At 45.1% G+C, this 20,386-nt stretch overlaps 6 protein-coding genes across 6 annotated transcripts; 3 read left to right on the top strand and 3 right to left on the bottom strand.

The window, feature by feature from the left end:
- The first annotated feature begins 1,765 nt into the window (after window positions 1-1,765).
- LOC102722510 (2-oxoisovalerate dehydrogenase subunit beta 1, mitochondrial) lies at window positions 1,766-5,857 on the top strand. The gene is made up of 13 exons (XM_040525747.1): window positions 1,766-2,131; window positions 2,587-2,698; window positions 3,159-3,194; window positions 3,320-3,379; window positions 3,728-3,785; window positions 3,865-3,962; window positions 4,273-4,362; window positions 4,512-4,580; window positions 4,658-4,744; window positions 5,112-5,207; window positions 5,284-5,361; window positions 5,467-5,553; window positions 5,636-5,857. The coding sequence occupies exons 1-13, from the start codon at window positions 1,926-1,928 to the stop codon at window positions 5,669-5,671; spliced, it is 1,113 nt and encodes a 370-aa protein (XP_040381681.1). The 5' UTR covers window positions 1,766-1,925; the 3' UTR covers window positions 5,672-5,857.
- Window positions 5,858-6,992: 1,135 nt separating this feature from the next.
- Window positions 6,993-8,234, top strand: LOC102722232 (NADPH-dependent aldehyde reductase-like protein, chloroplastic). Its single transcript, XM_040525748.1, has one exon. It carries the CDS (start codon window positions 7,026-7,028, stop codon window positions 7,794-7,796), a length of 771 nt encoding a protein of 256 aa, XP_040381682.1. The 5' UTR covers window positions 6,993-7,025; the 3' UTR covers window positions 7,797-8,234.
- A 235-nt stretch (window positions 8,235-8,469) lies between these two features.
- On the bottom strand, window positions 8,470-9,450 carry LOC121055036 (NADPH-dependent aldehyde reductase-like protein, chloroplastic). The gene has a single exon (XM_040526415.1). It carries the CDS (start codon window positions 9,448-9,450, stop codon window positions 8,662-8,664), a length of 789 nt encoding a protein of 262 aa, XP_040382349.1. The 3' UTR covers window positions 8,470-8,661.
- Window positions 9,451-11,072: 1,622 nt separating this feature from the next.
- Window positions 11,073-12,101, top strand: LOC121054904 (probable CCR4-associated factor 1 homolog 11). The gene has a single exon (XM_040525847.1). The coding sequence runs from the start codon at window positions 11,073-11,075 to the stop codon at window positions 12,099-12,101; it is 1,029 nt and encodes a 342-aa protein (XP_040381781.1).
- Window positions 12,102-13,792: 1,691 nt separating this feature from the next.
- On the bottom strand, window positions 13,793-16,037 carry LOC102721943 (gibberellin 20 oxidase 3). Its single transcript, XM_015839050.2, has 2 exons — window positions 15,453-16,037; window positions 13,793-14,735 (listed from the first exon to the last, which is right to left on the bottom strand). Exons 1-2 carry the CDS (start codon window positions 15,938-15,940, stop codon window positions 14,105-14,107), a joined length of 1,119 nt encoding a protein of 372 aa, XP_015694536.2. The 5' UTR covers window positions 15,941-16,037; the 3' UTR covers window positions 13,793-14,104.
- Window positions 16,038-17,434: 1,397 nt separating this feature from the next.
- On the bottom strand, window positions 17,435-19,014 carry LOC102718661 (2'-deoxymugineic-acid 2'-dioxygenase-like). The gene is made up of 4 exons (XM_006657424.2): window positions 18,775-19,014; window positions 18,414-18,667; window positions 17,992-18,313; window positions 17,435-17,905 (listed from the first exon to the last, which is right to left on the bottom strand). Exons 1-4 carry the CDS (start codon window positions 18,973-18,975, stop codon window positions 17,663-17,665), a joined length of 1,020 nt encoding a protein of 339 aa, XP_006657487.1. The 5' UTR covers window positions 18,976-19,014; the 3' UTR covers window positions 17,435-17,662.
- Window positions 19,015-20,386: the final 1,372 nt, after the last annotated feature.

The raw sequence follows: 20,386 nt of genomic DNA, 5'->3' as shown, positions 1-20,386 counted from the left end.
GGATAGACACCCTACCCTATAGTGAATACATAATTTGTGGTTAGTCAACAAGGCTTTGAGTTTTGAGCACTCAATCAACATGTAAAAGAATCTAGGAAATGTTACTTATAATCCCATTATTTAAATGTACCATAAATATTAATTTTCAAAGTCAAGGAAAAAAAATGAGAATGCAACTTTGTTACAGTTTCCTTTTTATCATTGTCTTACATATGTTTCTCATCCTCGTTTCTCAAATAAAACTTATGATAACATCCCAAAATTAATACATAATAGATGAAAATATACTAGTTGATATATATGTTGCTGTCTTTAAAGGCATCTTCTAGTCCAGTACTGCATATGCCCAAACCCAATGAATCAAGGAACATCCAAGAATGGTCACACTCCACAGGACACAAAATGTGAAAAAGAATAACAATATTTTTTTAATAGACAAGAAGAGACAGAAACGTGGATCGATAAAACACCCAGACCATTTGTCCAACCATTTTCCATGGAAAAAAAGTACAAATAAATGAAAACGACAATCTTAACGGGTTCATCCATCCACTTCACCCGTTGACCCGACCCAATACACAAAACCGCACGGAGCAATGGCAAAAACGGGCAAGTGAAAACACCAGTTATTAAAACCGGCCGGCCAGAGGTTCAAACGGGTAAAACAATCATCAGAGACTCGGCCGGTTCAGAGACTCGCACTTTTTCACTGAACCGGAGAAAAACTATCAACCAAATAATAATTTCACCGAAAATTGATAGAATGATATGTGTACTAGGTAAGAAGCTCACACCAAGGCCTCCGCATGAACCACATGCTACCACATCGCTAGTCTACCGGTGGTCACAAGTATAAAATAATACTTACTTTGGATTTGTTCTAAGTTAATAATATTTGATTTTAACCAAATTTATATAGAAAATGTAAGAATATATACAACAGTAAATAAATTCAATTTACCATCGAATATATTTTTATTGCATAATTATTTCGTTAAAAATATTTATATATTTTACAAAATGATATGTTTGACTTAGAACAAAGTAAAGGTGATCAATAATACAAAACAGAGAACTAGTTAATAATAGAAACATGGCGACTATAGGATATGATCTTAGCTGGACGAGAGAAGCAGATGATACTAATTGGTACCAGATGGTACTAATTGCTATTAAACTTGTATCATCTGGGTATTAGATAATAATAGTTGGTATCATTGATTTTTTAATGGACAAACATGATTGAGTGGATGTGCATGTTCAAACTTGTTTACGTGAATATGGAGAGGTTGCCACGTCCAAGGAGTAACATGAGTATATTGGCCCCACTTTTAACTCATCCTGTCCTCGGACGAAATTCTGTTAGCCAGTTTTTCTGTAATAGAAAGCATATGGAAATACATTCTTTTCGTCCCTTTCGCTTCTATTTATACTTATAAGTTAAAATGTAAAAAATTTAACATAAAATTTTGAGTTTTTCACCAAACCTTATTTCCTAGACTTGACTTTTACATCACTAAAAATACGTACATGAAACTTTACTCTGAATCACCCCCTTCACTTCGTTTGAACCGCAGGTTCAACAGGTTAGATGGTGGCCGACCGGTTGAACCGCCCGGTTCAATCTCCGGTCCGGGTTTACAAAGAAAACCTTCCTGGTAAGGTAACGCGTCCCGGACCCGGATCCTCCACGTTCGCCGGAAACGGAGGCGGGCACGGCTCTCACGCTCACACTGGTGTGTGATTACCCCTCGTTGCCTCGTGTTCTTATCGTTAATCTCTCCACGTCACTCCCAGCAGAGCGAGCAGCTGCGCGTAGCTCAGCTCGTGCAAGAATTTCTCCACCTACTTGGGGGCGGAGGAGCTGAGCTGCGAGCCTGATCGATTCTTGGAGCAGAGCGGGAGCGGCGGTTTGCCTGCCGTTCATGGCGACAAGGGCTTTGGGTGAGCTGGTGCGGAGGAGAGCGGCGGCGGCGGCGATGGGGGCTGGGAGGAGGAGAGGGTTCTCCGACGATGCGGCGGCGGCGGTGGGGGTGGCGGAGAGGAAGGTTGGAGGGGGAGGGGGGAAGGAGGTGAACCTGTTCACGGCCATCAACCAGGCGCTCCACATCGCCCTCGACACCGACCCGCGGTGAGCTGCCCAACCACCTGCATCTGCTCTGTGTGTTCAGTTTGTTCAGAAATCAGAATGGATGGTGTTTCTGGTTCAGTTCTTCAGTTTCAGTCTCTGTTCAGTTGTCATTGATGCTGTAAGGTTCGGTATTGGTAGGGAAGCTGGGTGATATGATTGTCAGTTTGTCGTAGCTGCAGGTTGGAAATTCAGGGTTCATAACTTCATATATGTAGAACAAGAGTTCAGTTTTGTTTTCTGCCATGTAATGTAGGATAATTTCATAATGCTAATCTTGAGTTTCTGGGAATAGACAAGGAATGTTACATTTTAAGAAGCTAATATGCTAGACTGCAAGTGTAAGAGAGGCAATGAGAAAATATATAATCCTACACCTAAACTGGTTTTCAAAATACCAGTTCATTTAATTCAAGACTATGCATGCAGTATGGTGAACAATAATTTTCATTTTGTAGTTCTTATGTGTTTGGGGAAGATGTGGGTTTTGGTGGTGTCTTTCGCTGCACAACAGGACTCGCCGATCGATTTGGCAGGAATAGAGTTTTCAATACACCATTGTGTGAACAGGTGCGTATCTTCTGATTTCAGGGCATTCTTGCTGGAACTTTTGTAACATTACAAAGTAGCACTTCAATTTGCAGGATTGTCGGTTTGCTATACTTGGCACTTCGGCTAAGTTTGATATTTGGGGTTGGGAAAAGATTCCCTCAGCACATAAACGGGACAGCGGATTAGTGTATGATTACTTAAGTATTTATTATAAAGAACTTCAAAAATGGATTAAGATGAATTTTTAAAGTAACTTTCTATAGAAAACTTTTACCAAAAAAACACACCCTTTTGCAGTTTAGAAACGTGTGTGCGGAAAACAAAGGAGTTTTGGTTGGGAACAACCACTGCCGAACACAGCCATAGAATGCATTTCTCACCCCCACTGAACTGAACATCAAAATTCTTGAATAGTAGGTACTCCATTAAATTTTGTCGTCATCAATCGGTCCTCATTTTACCCCACTCTTCTCAACAGGGCATTGCTGGATTTGCTGTTGGTCTAGCAGCAATGGTGAGCATTGTGTCATTGTTTCTTATTATTCTTAATTAGTCCATTACCTTCTTTGCATTGAGAAAGAAAAAAATAAAAATTTAATCAACAAATGTCTAATTTTCCTGATTTTCGTCATCATGCAGGGTAACAGAGCTATTGCTGAAATCCAGTTTGCAGATTATATCTTTCCAGCTTTTGATCAGGCATGCCTCTGATTTTGTTGCGAATTTTGTTTTCGTATATTCTTCTTTATGCCTCTCAAAAAGATATTTTTGGCCATATGAAGGAACCTTTCAAATATTTTCCTTATTGTATGGCTCTACCACAGCATTTTGCTTTGCTTGAAGAAATTCCATTTTTATTAAAAATTTCTATTAAGCCCGCTTATTGTTAATTTAAAACCATTCATTGTATTCTTTAACAGTTCTAATTCTTGCCAATTCTGTATCTGAGGCAGTACATTCTAATATACTTTTCCATGGTGACTGCCTTTAAGTACCCTTGAACAATGTTTTGCACCAACATACTTATACATACGACTATTGATGCAGATTGTCAATGAAGCAGCTAAATTCAGATACCGAAGTGGAAATGAGTTTAACTGTGGTGGTCGGTTTATCAAACACTTGATAATTTGATATCTTTTATACTGTGATGAACTTTTTATGATTGTATACATCTTTTCTAGGATTAACAATTCGATCACCCTATGGTGCTGTTGGACATGGTGGTCACTACCATTCACAGTCACCAGAGGCTTTCTTCTGTCATGTTCCTGGCCTCAAGGTTAGTTTGTACCTTCAGAAATACTCTCTTAATGATATTCCATCATTCAACAGTAACATACTAAAGTAACTTATTCTAGAAGGCATCTAATTGATATTGTACTGAACATTTATACAACTATAGCTGCAAGGAATGCATATTACAATTAGAAGTTGAACTGATAAGCTGAAAGGTAAATTAGCCATAGTGCACTCTTTGATTTGATCTCAGGACCTAAGCTTGCTTAGGTAGTTCGAATGTTTTATTGTATCTGAAAAGTTTTCCTGCTTACCAATGAGCATATGCCTACTAATGAACAGAGGAATTTCAGGTTGTTATACCTCGAAGTCCACATGAAGCAAAGGGATTATTGTTGGCAAGCATTAGAGACCCAAATCCAGTCGTATTTTTTGAGCCAAAGGTACAGGAATTTTTTTCAAAAAAATAACCTCACTGGATAAAGATATCTAAGTGCTAGAATAATCGCATGAGAATCGCTCCTGTACAATACTATAATGTTACTTGCAAGAATGCTCATGTCTTTTACAGCAAGCTCCTCTTCTTTTGTAGTGGCTGTACCGTTTGTCCGTTGAAAAAGTTCCAGAGGAGGATTATATGCTGCCCTTGTCTCAGGCAGAGGTGAGCATATCTTTATTCAACTATTGTTTTGGTTATGGAGGAACCAAACTATTTAAATGGAAGTTACATGCCTGTAGGTGATCCGTAAAGGAAGTGATATAACACTTGTTGGTTGGGGAGCTCAACTTGGAGTGCTGGAACAAGCATGCGAAGATGCAGCAAAGGTCAGCTGTTTACATGGATCTTAAATGCAACATTAAGTTCATCCTACATTGTTGCCAAAGTAGAACATATGTCAAGTTACATAGTTGTAGGTTGAATGAAATCCAACCAAAACTGAATATTCTTCTCGTGTACATCAGAATTTCAAGGGTAGTTTGTTAAACTACATGGTTGTATATGAATCGAAAACACCAGAAGAATCAGGTGTTTAAACGTCATATATCCATCATACTCAACAAAGAATGAACATGTTGACTTTGACTACAGCTTACATCCTGCAATCATGATAATTGCATTTCAGGACAAGTCTTCAAACTTATAGTTTGTTTTGTTATATGAAAATCTATTGCTGACATAAATTTATGATAGGATGGAATATCTTGCGAGCTGATAGATCTAAGAACACTGATTCCATGGGACAGAGAAATGGTAGAGGCCTCTGTCAGCAAGACAGGAAAACTTCTCGTAAGTTTGCACTTTGTGCTTGCTTTTATGCCATTATCACTGTCAACTCTATCTGAACCCTGAAATACTATCCCAGGTCAGCCATGAGGCTCCAATCACAGGAGGTTTTGGTGCCGAAATTGCCGCATCCATCACCGAGCGCTGCTTCCAAAGGGTACCTGATCCTCCAACTCTCTGAACCACAAAATCAATTCTTGATTACAATTTACATCATAATCTCGAGTTCATGTTTCCATATCCATAAATTGTTCTGCTCCAGTTAGAAGCGCCGGTCGCAAGAGTATGTGGCCTGGACACTCCTTTTCCTCTTGTTTATGAAACATTTTACATGCCCACAAAGAACAAGGTAACGACTAAACGAATGATCTAATCATCGATCTTTCAGTGCATTGTGATTGGTTTGCAGCTTTAACACAAGTCTTCTACAGGTCCTGGATGCTATCAAAGCAACCGTAAATTTCTGAGGTGCTGGAGCAAGCTATTGCTGTGTTGTTCCTTGACAGTTGACAGTATAGACAGCAAAACTTAGTTCACTATGTATGCACCTTATGAATTGCTGCCTGTAGCCTGAACATGTATCTCCATAAAACCATTTTATATATGATATTATAGACCAATAAAGTTGCAAAGATGCAAATGATTGTTGTACATTTACCATGCTACTGTATTGAGAACAGGAGCAGATGCACGACAAAATAATAGTGGGGGCTAAGACAACTTTAGCCACTCTTTACATGGACATGCAAGAAAATTTTAGTGGGGCTCTATAAATGTAATCTAGAGCTGGTAGTGGGGGCTCCAGACGCCTTGCCGCATAGCAGATCAGCCACTGATTGAAATATCCTTGAGTAGAAATACAAAACCAATCTGAATATTTTGAGGGACCAAAATTTGCCGTGGTGAAGCACACTGAGAGGAAGGAGGCGGGGAGAAATAGCTTGGGAGAGAAGCATACGGTGGAAACGGTGGAAGCTATTTCTATCCTCACAGGTAGGATCAGCTTCTATCCAAATAATCGTAATTGTTCCGTTTGATAAATCCCATCAAGACAGGAGGCTGGACAGTAGTATTTCTGTCAATTTAATCATCTTTTTTAAAACATAGTAATATTTGCATCAAAATTCAAAGTAGTTGCATCAAGTGTACGTGGCTGCACAGCACAGGGTTCCCAAAACCACTTATTTTCGTGTTTTTTTCCTATGCGACTGGAAATTAATATCTGGTTCGACTCGATTCACATAGATACTAATAATAAATATAGACAAACAATATATTTATCAATTGATGAATATAAACATAGCTAAAAAGTCTTTAAAAATAAAACAGATGGAGTATATACTAGTTATATTTGTAATTACAAGTTAGTTAATCATAGTTATACTATAATTATACTACAGTTATATTCGTGTGATTTAAATAAAAGAATCATCAAGTGATATATAGCCGCTCCCTTAACATAAATATTTCCAAAGTCCAACATAACCTGCAATGCTCCTAGTACAGTATACTGGAGTAGTACTCACACATCGTCCTCACAATTTTAACAGAAAACTTATCATATTTTTGGTACTCACCCATCGAGCATCGTCCACACAATATGTTCAGATAAGATCATTAGATACAACAAAAATAAACAGTATGCCAATAATGCAAAAGAGAACAATATATTCTTCTTTGTATTTTAGTGCTATTAATTTATTATCAATTTCAGGAAAGTTCCAGGTGAAATTTAACCTTCTTTAAATGGAAGTGATCACGAGAGTTCTATACAGTCTTCGTCTCCACCCAACCCATTGCAATCGAGAGCTCGAGACAAAAATGGTCGCCTCGTCGGAGCAGGCGGCCCAGCCCCTCTTCGGCCGCGTGGCCATCGTGACCGGCGCGTCGCGCGGCATCGGGCGCGCCATCGCGGCCCACCTCTCCGCGCTCGGCGCCAGCGTCGTCGTCGGGTACGCGTCCAGCGCCGAGGAGGCCGACGCGCTCGCTGCGGAGCTCCCCCGCGCCGTGGCGGTCAAGGCCGACGTGGCCGACGAGGCAGGCGTCCGTGCCCTGTTCGACGCCGCCGAGTCGGCCTTCGGTGCCGGGGCGCACATCCTCGTGGCCAACGCCGGCGTGCTCGACGACAGGTACCCCCACCTGGCGAACACCCCCACGGCCGACTTCGACCGCACCATCGCCATCAACCTGCGCGGCGCGTTCCTCTGCCTCCGCGAGGCGGCGAACCGCCTCCCCCGCGGCGGCGGCGGCCGCATCGTGGCTATCACCTCGTCGGTGGTCGCGTCGCTGCCGCTGGGCTACTCGGCGTACACGGCGTCCAAGGCGGCGGTGGAGGCCATGGTGCGGACGATGGCGAAGGAGCTCAAGGGGACGCGCATCACGGCCAACTGCGTCGCGCCGGGCCCCGTGGCGACGGACATGTTCTTCGCCGGGAAGGACGACGAGTGGGTGCGGCGCACCGTGGAGGCCAACCCGATGGGGCGGCTCGGCGACCCCGGCGACATCGCAGCGATGGTCGGCTTCCTCTGCACCGACGCCGCCGAGTGGACCAACGGCCAGGTCATACGTGTCAACGGTGGATACGTCTCTTGAGGTTGTTGGTGAGTGGCACGAAACGTCGCGTGTTAGAATGTTGCAGAAAACTGGAATAAATTTGGGAACATTTGATACGATTTAAATCAAATGGAATAAAAGTTCGGTTTGAACCAATCGATGTGGTCAAAATCAATGCTATGTGTTAAATATTTGGATTGATCTAATTCATTCATAGGAGTGATCTTATCCATCGATATGCAAAGGTGGTTATTGGAAGGATGTTTATTCTCTAGGAGAAACACACCTTTCTCTTCCCTAACGGATGCCTTTGTGAGACGAGTACAACGTTTACTTCCACGATGTGATTCACATCGTATTCTCTATGTATATATTGAATTGATGATGAATGGAACATTTTTTTTCTCTCTGTCATACTTTCTCACATTATGGTTGAACCAAATCATCCATCAACCGCAGCTTTTTCCTACTGCACACAAGCCAACATTTGAAATTTCAAGTTTAAATTTTGAGTTGATTTTAAGGGTTTTTATCATAATTTATTTTCTAGACTTAGCTCTAGATCGATAAGGACACATATATAAAAATTTTATTTTTAAGCTATTATTTATTTATAAATATGTCACTTTGGTTATTTGTGGAATAAGCCAAAAGATGGCACCTAAGTATTTCTGTTATAAAAACAACTTCTAAAGAATTTAGCGGTCACATATTTAGATTTCTTGAAAAGTTGACTAATTTTAACAAAGGGGATACAATGTTACAAACAATTGTGTTCATTTTCAGCTGCAAACGTAAACAGTGTATAATCATATCCTATAGTAGCAAAACTGCTTATTTTATTTTCTTCAATTTATCTATCAATCATCTCTCAATACATAGAGAAAATTAAATAGTCGCCAAGCTAGGCAATGCCGCCGTTGACTCGAATCACCTGGCCGTTGACCCACTCGGCGGCGTCGGTGCAGAGGAATCCGACCACCGGCGCGATGTCGCCGACCTCGCCGAGCCGCCCCATCGGGTTCGCGGCCTTGAACCTCTCCACCGCCTCCTCGCTCTTCCCGGCGAAGAACAGCTCCGTCGCCACGGGGCCCGGCGCCACGCAGTTCACCGTCACCCGTGACGGCCCGACCTCCTTCGCCATCACCCGCACCATCGCCTCCACGGCGGCCTTCGACGCCGCGTACGCCGCGTACCCGGGCAGCAGCGTCGCCGCCAGCGTGGACGACACGGCCACGACCCGGCCCCCGCCGCCGCGGCGCAGCCGGTTGGCGGCCTCGCGGAGGCACAGGAACGCGCCGCGGGTGTTCACGGCGAACGCGGCGTCGAAGTCCGCGGCGGACGTGGCGGCGAGCTCGGGGTACGTACTGATGGCGAGGCCGGCGCAGGCCACCAGAATGTGCGCCGCGCCGCCGCCGAAGGCCGACTCGGCGGCGTCGAAAAGGGACCTCACGCCGGCCTCGTCGGAGACGTCGGCCTTCACCGCCACCGCGCTCGGGAGCTCGGCCGCCAGCGCCTCGGCCGGCCCGGAGCTGGAGGCGTAGCCGATGACGACGCTGGCACCGAGCGAGGCTAGGTGGACGGCGATGGCGCGGCCGACGCCGCGCGATGCACCGGTGACGATGGCCACGCGGCCGGAGAGTGGCAGAGCCGCCGCCGCTGCGGCCTGCGCCGGAGTGGAGGTCGTGGCCATGGAGCTTGTGATTGCTTGGAGCGAGCATGCTCTCATGGCGTGGATATAAATAGGATCCGGGATCAGCTGGAAGTGAGCGTCACGAGTGACGCTTGGCGCCAATTTTATTACTCTATTTTGCTTTGACCTGGAGATGATTTCATGGCATAGTCAAATTATATCGTCATTTCAAACGGATTTTTTTTAAACAACTGTTTAATGGAGTGATATTTCGACCACACAGAGGATACAAGTGCTACGCAAACACACATTTGAAAGGGACAGAACCAGTTATTATTCCCTGACCTTACTAATTCCTATTGAAAACCACTTAAAAGTAACAGAGGATATGTAATGTTTAAAATTGGTCAAAAAAATATAAGAGTATCTTTATGTTGATCAATCACAATTTTAATCTATTTTTCGTCCCAACTAATAGTGATTGTTGCCCCATCTTTTCGCATTTGTTTATGCTTATGAACTAAATTTTAAACTTTCAACCTTAAATTTAATTTTAGGGTTTTTTATCGTAGTTTATTTTTCAGTCTTAATTTTTACATCGCTAAGAAGACATGTATAAAAATTTGTATTCATAAATTATTCGTTTTTTATAAATATATCGTTTGTTTTTTCTATGAAAAACCAAACAATCACCCGTGTATCTAACGTCAACGTTAATATTTCTTGGCCAGTCGAGTAGGAATTAATACTTTGATGAAAGTCGTGATAAATAATTTTGACAAAATCAAAAGGCAATAGTTTGGGTCACCTATAATTTATTAGTTCAAACTTTGATATTTAGATACAATTACATATGATTTATATACATGAACTAGAACTTTGCTTGTATAACTTGTTGCAGAATTGTTTAGGTCGGTTTTTATGAATTAGCTCATGAACCACTCGAGCTTTGCAACGAGTTGAGCCAAACTAAATTTTTAGCTCGTTACGATAACAAGTCGAACCGAACCAACCTGTTATCTTAACGAGTTCAGCCGAGTCGACTTGGCTCACTATCCACCCCTAGCAATGAGGTCTATGGGGAAAATAAACAAAAAAAACATATATAAAAGTCTGAACTAAACCACATATCAAAATTGAATTACGGAGCATACTCCATACTTTGTCTACTGATACATACATACATACATACATACATATGTATGTATGTATATGTATATGTATGTATTAAAAATATTTTCTCCATTTTTTATTTAATATGGTTAACTTTTGAGCCCTCGTTTCATTACTCGTTTTATTAAAGAAATTATATAATTATTAATTATTTATTACAGTTTATTTTATTATAAAACATTCAAGCCTAACTCATAATTTTATATATTTATATAAAAAATCAGATAAAATAAATGGTTAATAAAAAACTAAGTGCGTCAAATAAAAAATGGAGACAGTGCAGAGTGCACGCGCACTTACTAGTAACCGTACAGTTCGAGGAGAGTCAAGACGGATCAGGCGGCACCGACTCCGTTACGTGGCACGAGACCGACTCGAACACTAGTCAAATTCCCCAACCGCGCGGGTGCATCTAGCTGGTCAATAAAATCGTAACGAGCCAATAAGCCGGTCGACACGCCAGGTGATCTCTCGGCGATCTTCACCGGCGGCGAGATTCGCCGGCCATCATGTCGATGCGCTTAGTGTTGAACAGCGCTGGCGAGGTGACCCTCGTCAGGTACGCCGAGCGGTTGCCGCCGGCGGTGGCGTGGACAATGCCGACGCCGTTCACCTACTCGCTGCCGGGGACAGCCACACACGCGGCGCTGGCGATGCCACAGCAGGTGTCGACGACGATGCCGGCGCCAATGGCGCTTCCGCTGCGAGCGCTGCCGGTGGCGGGTCGCTCGCCGGTGATCGTCAAGGTGCGGTCCGTCTGGGCGCACAACTTGGAGGAGGAGATGGCGCTGATCGAGCCGCTGCTGATGACGAGCTTCCGGTTCGCCGCCGTCGACACCGAGTTCCCGGGGACGGTGCACCGGCCGTCGCGGCCGGCGTACACGCTCACGGCGAAAGAGAAGTACGCGCTCCTGAAGGCGAACGTCGACGAGCTCCATCTCATCCAGCTCGGCCTGACGCTGTTCGACTCCGACGGCCGGCTGCCGGACCTCGGCACCGGCGGCGCCGTGCACTACGTCTGGGAATTCAACTTCCGGGAGTTCGACCTCCGGCGCCACCGCCACGCGCCGGAGTCGATCGAGTTCCTGCGGACGAAGGGCGTCGACTTCGACCGGACGCGGCGGGACGGCGTCGAGGCGACGGCGCTGGGTCCGCGGCTGCGCCAGTGGCTGCGCGCCGGGCTCGGCCGCGCCGGCGTCGTCACGTTCAGCGGCGCCTACGACCTCGCCTACCTGCTCAAGCTGCTGTACGGCGGCGGCTACCGGCTGCCCGGCGACGCGGCGGTGTTCGCGCGCGTCGTGAAGACGACGGTCGGGAGCACGCACTACGACGTGAAGGAGATGGCGCGCCACTGCCCCTGCGACCTCCGCGGCGGGCTGGAGTGCGTCGCCGGCAAGCTCGGCGTGCTGCGCGCCGCCGGCGTGGCGCACCAGGCCGGCTCCGACAGCCTCCTGACGTGCCAGATGTTTACGCGGATGAGGGAGCGCTATTTCGACGACGACACGCTGACAGCCGTCGCCGGCGTCCCGCCGTGTTAGATGTATCTCATAAATATACTTAGCTTTTGTCAATTTAGCTCTATTTTTATCATTGCTGTGGCTTAGGAATCAATTTAGGTGGTTTGAACTTTTGAACTTATCATGAACTGAAATATTGAATCGAGGGCACTCGAAAAAAGAATGTTGAGGCTGCTGCATCATTAAATTCTCCATGGGTCTCATTATATAGGTGAAAAGGAGAAATTTTAAATTAATCATCATATAAGGTCAGTCTCACTGCTCAGTTTCACTGTATAGTTTTTAAAACAGCTCGATGAAACAATGCATGAAACAACTACTCACAGTGTAACATTTCATTGTACCATTTTCAAAACTAAATAAAACATTTAATTACCGTTGAAAGGTTGACAGTGTTTGATTGCATGAAACACTTTAAACCCCTCAATGCGAGTTTCACTGCGTTACCGAGAACTTGGTAACATTGCCCAAACGTTTCATAGCCATGAAACGAATTTCCTCTCTCTCTTCACAATTTCATGCAAATATTTTTATTGTATGTTAAGGTGTCATCTAATTAATGTAAATAACATAAAGAAGAGAGTCTATTATGCATTAATTATAGTGCTAAATTCGTGGGTTCACACGCACATTAAATACTGACATGTATCTATCCAATCAGTTTTGATGTAATTTATAAATTTCGATTTTACATGTATACACACAGCCTAGGATTTGTGACTCTAGCTTTTTCAATAATGACTAAATAGATTGTTGATCGTTGTACATATACCTTATATGATGATTACTTTGGGATAGAGAGAATATTACGGTAACTGATGATCTTGTTCTAGTGAGAATCTATATGAATATAACGTAATTAAATGTAAAATCATATATGTTTTATATCTGCGAATGATCTAAAATTAAATGGAATGAATGGAATGGTAACTCTCATCCAAAATTAATAACGTTAGTGACTAATTAACTATTACCTTAACTACACTAGGTATGTTGTTAATGTATATGACACTGTTAAAATGATAGTACGTTGTTACAAAATTAAAACCATCACATGGGAACTTAGAAAATATATTGAAATTTACAAACCATCACATAGGAACTTAGAAAATCTATTTTAAAATTTAATGATGAGTGATCCCACATTTTTACGTTTGGGGAGTTGGTGTGGGCAGTGAACGGTAGATTCACCGTTCACCACCATTGCTATATAGTAGTATAGATATGATGTTTATGGTGAAAGCACGAGAATGATCCAAATAATATTATTTATATATGACTTGCCTCAAATGCATGTGACGATGTTGTTAGCTTTTAAATATATGTTTGATTATTTATCTTATTTAAAGAATTTATTCGAATATATAAATCTACAAGTTATGTTTGAAGTACATTTAATCAAAAACAATGACAACAAAATAAATAATTTATTTTTAACATAATATTTTTACCGTTCTTAAAAAGTTACATGGAATTGACACATTTTCTATTGATCTAGTAGGATCATGTCAATTTGGTGCAATGGAATTGACACATTTTCTATTGATCTAGTAGGATCATGTCAATTTGGTGCAATGGGGTGGGTTAGTATTGCAAACAAAAAAATAATTTATGAATAAAATTTGTATATAAATGTATTAGCGATCTAAGCCAGCACTGAAAAATAAATACGGTAAAAAACCTAAAACCACATTCAAATTTATAACGAAGAGTTCAAATTTTAACTTACACGGTCATAAGCATACACAAAAAGACAAGGATGGATATTTCGTGGATGATTGAGTGCTACATATGTAGCTTGTGAATTGTGATACACTGATCCACGACAGTTTTCGAAAACACGCAAAAGATTTGCGATTTATTTGATATATACATAACTTGATATTTTTCAAGTCTACTGATTGTTTATTTAAAACCCGTTACAGTGCACGGTTATTTGGCCGTAATAATGTACCCACGCAGTCTTATTATGGCTAATAGAAACCCTGCTTTATTTTCCATCAGAAGATGGCTAACCTTCTTGTCTACGTATGGACGTTCTTGCCAAGGCTTTCATGGCAGCCGCGGCCGTCGCCGTTGCTCTGCGTGATCCAGGCGACGAAGGCGTCCATGGTGTTGGTGTCCGACCGGTAGTGCGTCTGCGTGAACTCGAGGAACTCGCGCCACGTGAAGTCCGGGAAGGCGCGCGGGTGGGCGGCGTCGACGAGCGCCGGCGGCGGCGAGACGACGCGGTCGAGGCGCGGGTTGAGGAAGAAGGTGAGCGACCTGCGCGCGGCGCGGCCGTTGACGACGGCGCGGTGGAGGCAGCTGGCGTGGCGGCCGTTGGTGAGCGCGGCGAAGGTGTCGCCGATGTTGACGACGAAGGCGTCGGCGCGGGGCCGCACGGCGCGCCACGCGCCGTCGGTGAGCACCTGCAGCCCGCCGACGTCGTCCTGGTGGAGCAGCGTCAGCGACGTCGGGTCGCGGTGCGGGCCCGTGCCCAGCGTCAGGTGCGGCTGCCGGCACGGCGGGTAGTGGTTCAGCCGCATCACCGGGTCGCCGTCGGCGAAGAAGCCGCGCAGCTCGCCGCGGCCGAGCCCGAGCGCCGTCGCCAGCACCTCCGTGATGTCCAGCGCCAGCCGCGTCATCACGTCACAGTACTCCTGGCACACCTCCCTGCACCACCACCACATGTACAAATGACACGTACATAATCCTTTTGATTTTTTTTCAGTCTGACCGCAAATGGTAACAAACTGATCAAATTTGTCGATAGCAGCGAACCCAAAATAAAAATTATTGAGGTCAGGTACATACTGATGATCTAATTTCAGTTAGAAATAATATAATCTACCTGAGTTTGTGTGCACCAAGGTGAGTGTATATAGGTATGCCACTGTTTGTCAATGTGTAAAGGTTTGAACAAGAACAATTTTACCATTCTTAATAAAACATCAGACACTATATTTTATAGTCTAAAATTTGATACTTTTAATTATTTTATATCTTGGGTTACTAAAATTTGAAGTATGCACTTTGGTATTTCAAGTTACTTTACGAAAGATGGTAATAATAGTGTTTTGAACAAAATTTGAACATACTTTATACAGATCTGGATAGAATATTTCGAAACAGAAATTTGAATATATATGTCTCTGTCATACAATCGTGTAGTGCCACACACGTGCTAAGGCCTCGTTTGGAACGTGAGGTTTTTATAGATTTTCTTTGTGATTATACGTGGGGTTTCTATTCTAAATAATCCTACCTGAATCAAACTTTATCATGTGAAATTCCTGTAGAATTATATGAAATCGATGCGTGTATATTCAAACAAACGTGAGTTTTACGAGAAGAGCTCGGAGGTCGGAGACGTGCACGGCGGACACGTACCCCATGTGTCGGTACTCCTCGCCGAGGACGCCGACGAAGTAGTCGGCGACGACGCGCGCGTTCTCCGGCGCGGCGGAGCAGTTGAACGACATGGTCTCCTTCCACGGCAGCTTGCAGTCGAACCGCCCCGTGAAGCTGCTCGCGTAGCCGTGGTTCTCGCCGGCGCGGCGGCGCGCGCGCTGCTTCTCGGCGAGCGGCCGCGCGTAGAAGGCGTCGCAGCAGCGGTACGCCTCGGCGAGCAGCGCCGGGTCGACGCCGTGGTTCACCACCTGGAAGAACCCGTGCCGCTCGCACGCCTCGGCCACGGCGCGCGCAATGCCGCCACTTCCGGCCGCCAGGAACTCGCCCAGGTCGACGACGGGGATGGCGATCTCCTCCACCGCGCCGTCGTCCGCCGCCGGCGCCTCGTCGGCCGGCCAGACGAACTGCGCCGGGATGGCCTCCTGCTTGCTCAGGATCGCCGCGTCGAACACCACGGCGGCGCCCATGGGTGGCTAGCAGGTGGATGATGGAGCGATCCGCTTTACACGGCGGTGGCATTCATCGATCTACTTGTGCTTTTATATATAGCGAGTGAGATGGAATGATGGATGAGTGGCGGCGGATGCGGCAAAATGGCATGGTTTTCAGAGGCTAAGTCACATTAAGCATAAATTTAGGGATAACATGGCTTGATTTGGACATGGTTAATCTTGTCACCAGTTGTCCCTAATAATGGATTGCTCGATAAACTTCACCTATACATCTCATGCAAAATGGAATGTAATTATGCATGCACGCATGCATCTAAGACTTATGTTCATTTAGACATATTTCCTCGACTTTTTTTTTAAGCGTGGTTCACAAACTGCTAAATACTGCTAAATAGTCCAGCTTTAATAAAAAGTTTTTATTTAGAATTTTATCATCCCACGTTTCATGTACAAGATAATGGTCGTTTATATACATCCACGTCAAATTAATCATCGTATGTGACATCGTTATCTCATAAAAAACTTAGACACTATCTCTTTGTTCATCTATTGTTTAGACACGTGCCCCCAAGCTGCATTTAATTTTAAAAAAAAAACTTTATGCATTGACTACATACGATAAATACAAAACATAAAAAAAACAATATATTAAATATTGTATAGATAACCTATTGTACAACTTGTCTGTTTGGCTATCTGTATATATCAAATAGACAACAATTATCTACACTATTGTACATACTCTAAAGTAGATTTTCAATTACAGTAATAGTTAATTTTATTATTTATGTTATTAAATAGGTATTAAAAAAACCAAGAGATCTTTTATTGTCATCCTTATCTAGCAAAATGAAAAACGCACGCTGGTTTGTTAGGGCCAGCCATGAGTGCCGGAGACGTGCATGGCCATATCCATCTTGGTTGATAGAACACTTTCTGCATGAGTGCCGTGGATGCAATGCTGATTCAGTTCGTCACCCGGATCCAGAATGACGCCAAGCAGCATCTGTTTCTGTTAGTATGTCAATGAAAAGGTCGCTAGCTAGCTAGTTGCTTCAGATGCACAAATATTTCTGAATTTTGATGATCACAGCCTGCACTTGATGGAAACCATGTTGCAGTGAAGTTTGTACGACCATTCATTCAGAGTTTGAGAGTTTAGACAACGAATTTGTTCAGCAATACTCCAGTTTGTAGCCCCTTGCGACAAATCCTCATGCACAATTTCTGAAAAGATTTTTGTCGATCAGATTGTTGAGGCGTTTACAGCTAAATCGATGCACATACATCATCAATAGCATAATTTTCTGAATTGTGATGACCACTTCTCGGTTGCTAATAACTAATCAGCTTGGTCTTCGCGAAATAACACTACTGGCTATGGCCTTTCTCAGAGGCGATCAAAGAATGGAATGGAGCCGGATCAAATCTTGAAGAACTGAATTTCATGCAGAGGCCAAGTTGCAGTAAAGCTTACACGTACATTCCTTCAGAGTTTCACAGAACAAATTCGTTCAACAAATTCTCGTGCACATTTTATTTAGATTTTGATAGATATATGTATTCTCGAGGCTTTTACAGCTAGATCGATGTATAATTAGGGCATCAACGACACAATTTCAGATGAACACTTCTCCATTAGTAGCAATCACTAATCAGCTTCGTGTTTGTGAAAATACAGTAGATTTATATTCGCCATGGCAGCCTCTGTCAGAAGCGATCAGGTGGCGGATGGGATCAAATCTTGAAGGCTTTCTCGACGCTCTCGCGGCGAGCGCCGACGGTCTTGTAGATGCGCATGAACTCGCGGAACGTGACGGCGCGGTACTGCGGCGGGTTGCCGCCGCCGACGAGCTCCCTCGCGGGGCCGACGAGGCAGTCCATGGGCGGCATCATGAACGTCGCCACCGACGTCCTCGCCACCACGGAGTTCGTCATCGCCCTGTGCTCGATGCTCTTCAGCACCCCGTTCGTCGCGATCTGAATCAAAACGCACAAACGCCAAGGACGCCATGGTTAATCGAAGGAAGATCAGATGAGTGATGGGGGTGGTGGATTGGTCGGACCTCGAGGAGGTGGCCGAAGTTGACGACGAAGGCGTTGGGGACGGGCTCGACGTTGATCCAGTCGCCCTTGTAGGAGACCTGGAGGCCGAAGACGTCGCCCTGGAGGAGCAGGGTGATGAGGTTGCGGTCGCAGTGCGGCGGCAAGCCCAGCGTCAGGCTCGGGTCCGGGCAGGGAGGGTAGTGGTTGACGTTGATGATGACATCGCCGGCGGTGAGGTCCCCCTCGAAGTAGTCCGGCCTGAGCCCCATCCCCTCGGACAGCAGCCGCAGCAGCTCGATCCCCAATCTCCTCGTCGGCACGAAGAATTTCTCGGCGACCTCTCTGCAACGCAATCAGGATCGAATCAGTCAATCAATCAATCGGCGCCTGATTTGGGAGTGGTTTAATGATGGCTGAGAATTTTAGCTGAGGGGTTGTTCACCGGAGACGGTGGGGCTTGTCGGGCCAGTGGGTCTTGGTGTCGTCGGAGACGGGGAAGCCGCAGGCGAGGCGGAGGCAGTCGCGCCAGTAGCGCTGGCCGCCGACCTCGTAGATGGTGCTGGAGAAGAGGCGGTTGGGCTTGTCCTCGGCGTCCGAGTAGAACGCCGCCTTCTCCTCCGCCGGCATCCCGAAGAACTCCTCGCACACCGCCTCCATGTCCCGCATCGCCTGCTCCGGCACGCCGTGGTTCACCACCTGCACACGCCGGGGCCGGCCATATCGACCACCAACACACGTTCACTCCACGCGATCGAGAGGTATTTGGGATTGTGTCGCTCTGAACTGGAGTAGTAGTCTCTGACCTGGAAGAAGCCGAGCTCCTTGCCGGCCTCGAGGACGGCGCGGCGGACGTCGTCGCGGGGGCCGGAGAGGTCGATGACGGGGAGCGACACTGCCGTGGAGGAGGCCGGCGGGCGCCGGTCGGCCGGGAACACGAAGCAGTCCGGGAGCTGGCCCTGCGACGCCGCGGCGGCTCCGCCGGACGAGGAGAGCAGCTTCTCCATCGCCGGCGAGATCGATCACTGAGAAATGCGACCAGCACCGCTCGAAATATAAAGAGAGCAGCAGAAAGCTCTCGCTCGATCACTCTCACTCCACCTTGTCGCCTTGTCGGTTTCTTCAGTCCCCCGAACGCTGACGTGGCGTGGGACCGCGCCACTTCGGCGGTGACCAGGTGGGCCCCACGTGTCTGGAGGCTGTCGGCTTTCCAAAAACGGTAAGCTCCGGCCCATCTTGAGATAGCCGGCCATTGGGCCAGGCCCGAATCGTATTCGGAACTCGGAGTCAGCTTGGGGAATTTTTTAAATTTTAAATTTTATGTATTCAATAATTTATAAATTTAATGTTGTATTTAAAAAGTTCACAAAACTAACATCCTGTCACCCTCTAGGGCGGAATGCTGACGTAGCAAATGGTGGAGATGGAGCTGGAGACGGGCGATGACGACGCGGTGACAATTTTGCACTTTGTCCTTGCCGCCCTATGTAAGGACGGAAAGGGGGCAAAGTGCAAAATTGCCGTGTGCGCCCAGGAGCTTTTTGATTCAACCACGGTTTGATACACATATATGTATAATGTATGTAATTGTTTGATCATAAGTAATGCTTAGCTCAGCGGTCACTATCCACATCTTCTAACTAAATCAGGATAGAAGAGAGTGGTGGTGACCACTAAACCAAGAAAGTGTTTGTGATTAAATAATTACATATACATATATGTATCAAACCACATTCAATTAAAAAATTACTAGGCGCATGCGGCTATTTTGTATTTACCCCCTTGCCACCTTTACAGAGGGCGGAAAGGGGCTAAACGTAAAATGGATCGACCCGCCGTTGTCGGCCATCCCTCTTGCCGGATGTCTGATTGCCACGTCAGTATTCCGCCCTTCTAGAGGACTGCAGTAGGTTAGTTTTGTGAATTTTTGAAATATAAAATTAAATTTATAAATTAATTAGTAAATAAAATTAAAAATTCAAAGAATTCTCTGCTTGGGGATGTTTCATCGAGAGAGAGAGAGAGAGGGGGGGGCGCTAGCAATGGCGGGGAGTGAGATGCTGGCGGGAGACGGCGGCGGCAGCATCTCGTCGGCGCCTCCGCGGGGGGCGGTGAGACGCAGGCTGGAGAGACGGCGAGGCGGCGATGGGCGCCGGTGGCTGCGGGTTCACGATATTATTGTTTTCCTTTTTGTGTGAAATTCACACAAGTTTTCTTTATGTGACATAGAAAGGGAGCCGCTCCCGATAGAAGTGCTTCGGGAGCTTAATAACGTGACAAATGATTATCTAATTTTTTATAATTATTTAATAGTATAAATGATAAAACAAACTACTATAACATTTTTCTACATAAATTTGAAATGATGAATTCAAAAGTTTTAAGAAAACAAATTATTTAGCAGATTGTAAATATAAA

The sequence above is a fragment of the Oryza brachyantha genome, chromosome 7, assembly GCF_000231095.2.
Source record: "Oryza brachyantha chromosome 7, ObraRS2, whole genome shotgun sequence".
Classification (NCBI taxonomy): Eukaryota; Viridiplantae; Streptophyta; class Magnoliopsida; order Poales; family Poaceae; genus Oryza; species Oryza brachyantha.
Note: the sequence above shows the minus strand (reverse complement) of the source record. Positions and strands in the feature narration are given on the sequence as shown.

What these genes read in the sequence shown, in the direction of transcription:
- LOC102722510 (XM_040525747.1), top strand. Translation starts at nt 1,926, where the DNA reads ATGGCGACAAGGGCTTTGGGTGAGCTGGTGCGGAGGAGAGCGGCGGCG. An exon ending in GTCATGTTCCTGGCCTCAAG is followed by an intron (nt 3,963 to 4,272) that starts GTTAGTTTGTAC and finishes GAGGAATTTCAG; the next exon opens with GTTGTTATACCTCGAAGTCC. An exon ending in TCGTATTTTTTGAGCCAAAG is followed by an intron (nt 4,363 to 4,511) that starts GTACAGGAATTT and finishes CTTCTTTTGTAG; the next exon opens with TGGCTGTACCGTTTGTCCGT.
- LOC102722232 (XM_040525748.1), top strand. Translation starts at nt 7,026, where the DNA reads ATGGTCGCCTCGTCGGAGCAGGCGGCCCAGCCCCTCTTCGGCCGCGTG.
- LOC121055036 (XM_040526415.1), bottom strand. Translation starts at nt 9,450, where the DNA reads ATGGCCACGACCTCCACTCCGGCGCAGGCCGCAGCGGCGGCGGCTCTG.
- LOC121054904 (XM_040525847.1), top strand. Translation starts at nt 11,073, where the DNA reads ATGTCGATGCGCTTAGTGTTGAACAGCGCTGGCGAGGTGACCCTCGTC.
- LOC102721943 (XM_015839050.2), bottom strand. Translation starts at nt 15,940, where the DNA reads ATGGGCGCCGCCGTGGTGTTCGACGCGGCGATCCTGAGCAAGCAGGAG. An exon ending in GAGGAGTACCGACACATGGG is followed by an intron (nt 14,736 to 15,452) that starts GTACGTGTCCGC and finishes GTGGTGGTGCAG; the next exon opens with GGAGGTGTGCCAGGAGTACT.
- LOC102718661 (XM_006657424.2), bottom strand. Translation starts at nt 18,975, where the DNA reads ATGGAGAAGCTGCTCTCCTCGTCCGGCGGAGCCGCCGCGGCGTCGCAG. An exon ending in GACAAGCCCCACCGTCTCCG is followed by an intron (nt 18,314 to 18,413) that starts GTGAACAACCCC and finishes ATTGCGTTGCAG; the next exon opens with AGAGGTCGCCGAGAAATTCT. An exon ending in ACTTCGGCCACCTCCTCGAG is followed by an intron (nt 17,906 to 17,991) that starts GTCCGACCAATC and finishes GTTTTGATTCAG; the next exon opens with ATCGCGACGAACGGGGTGCT.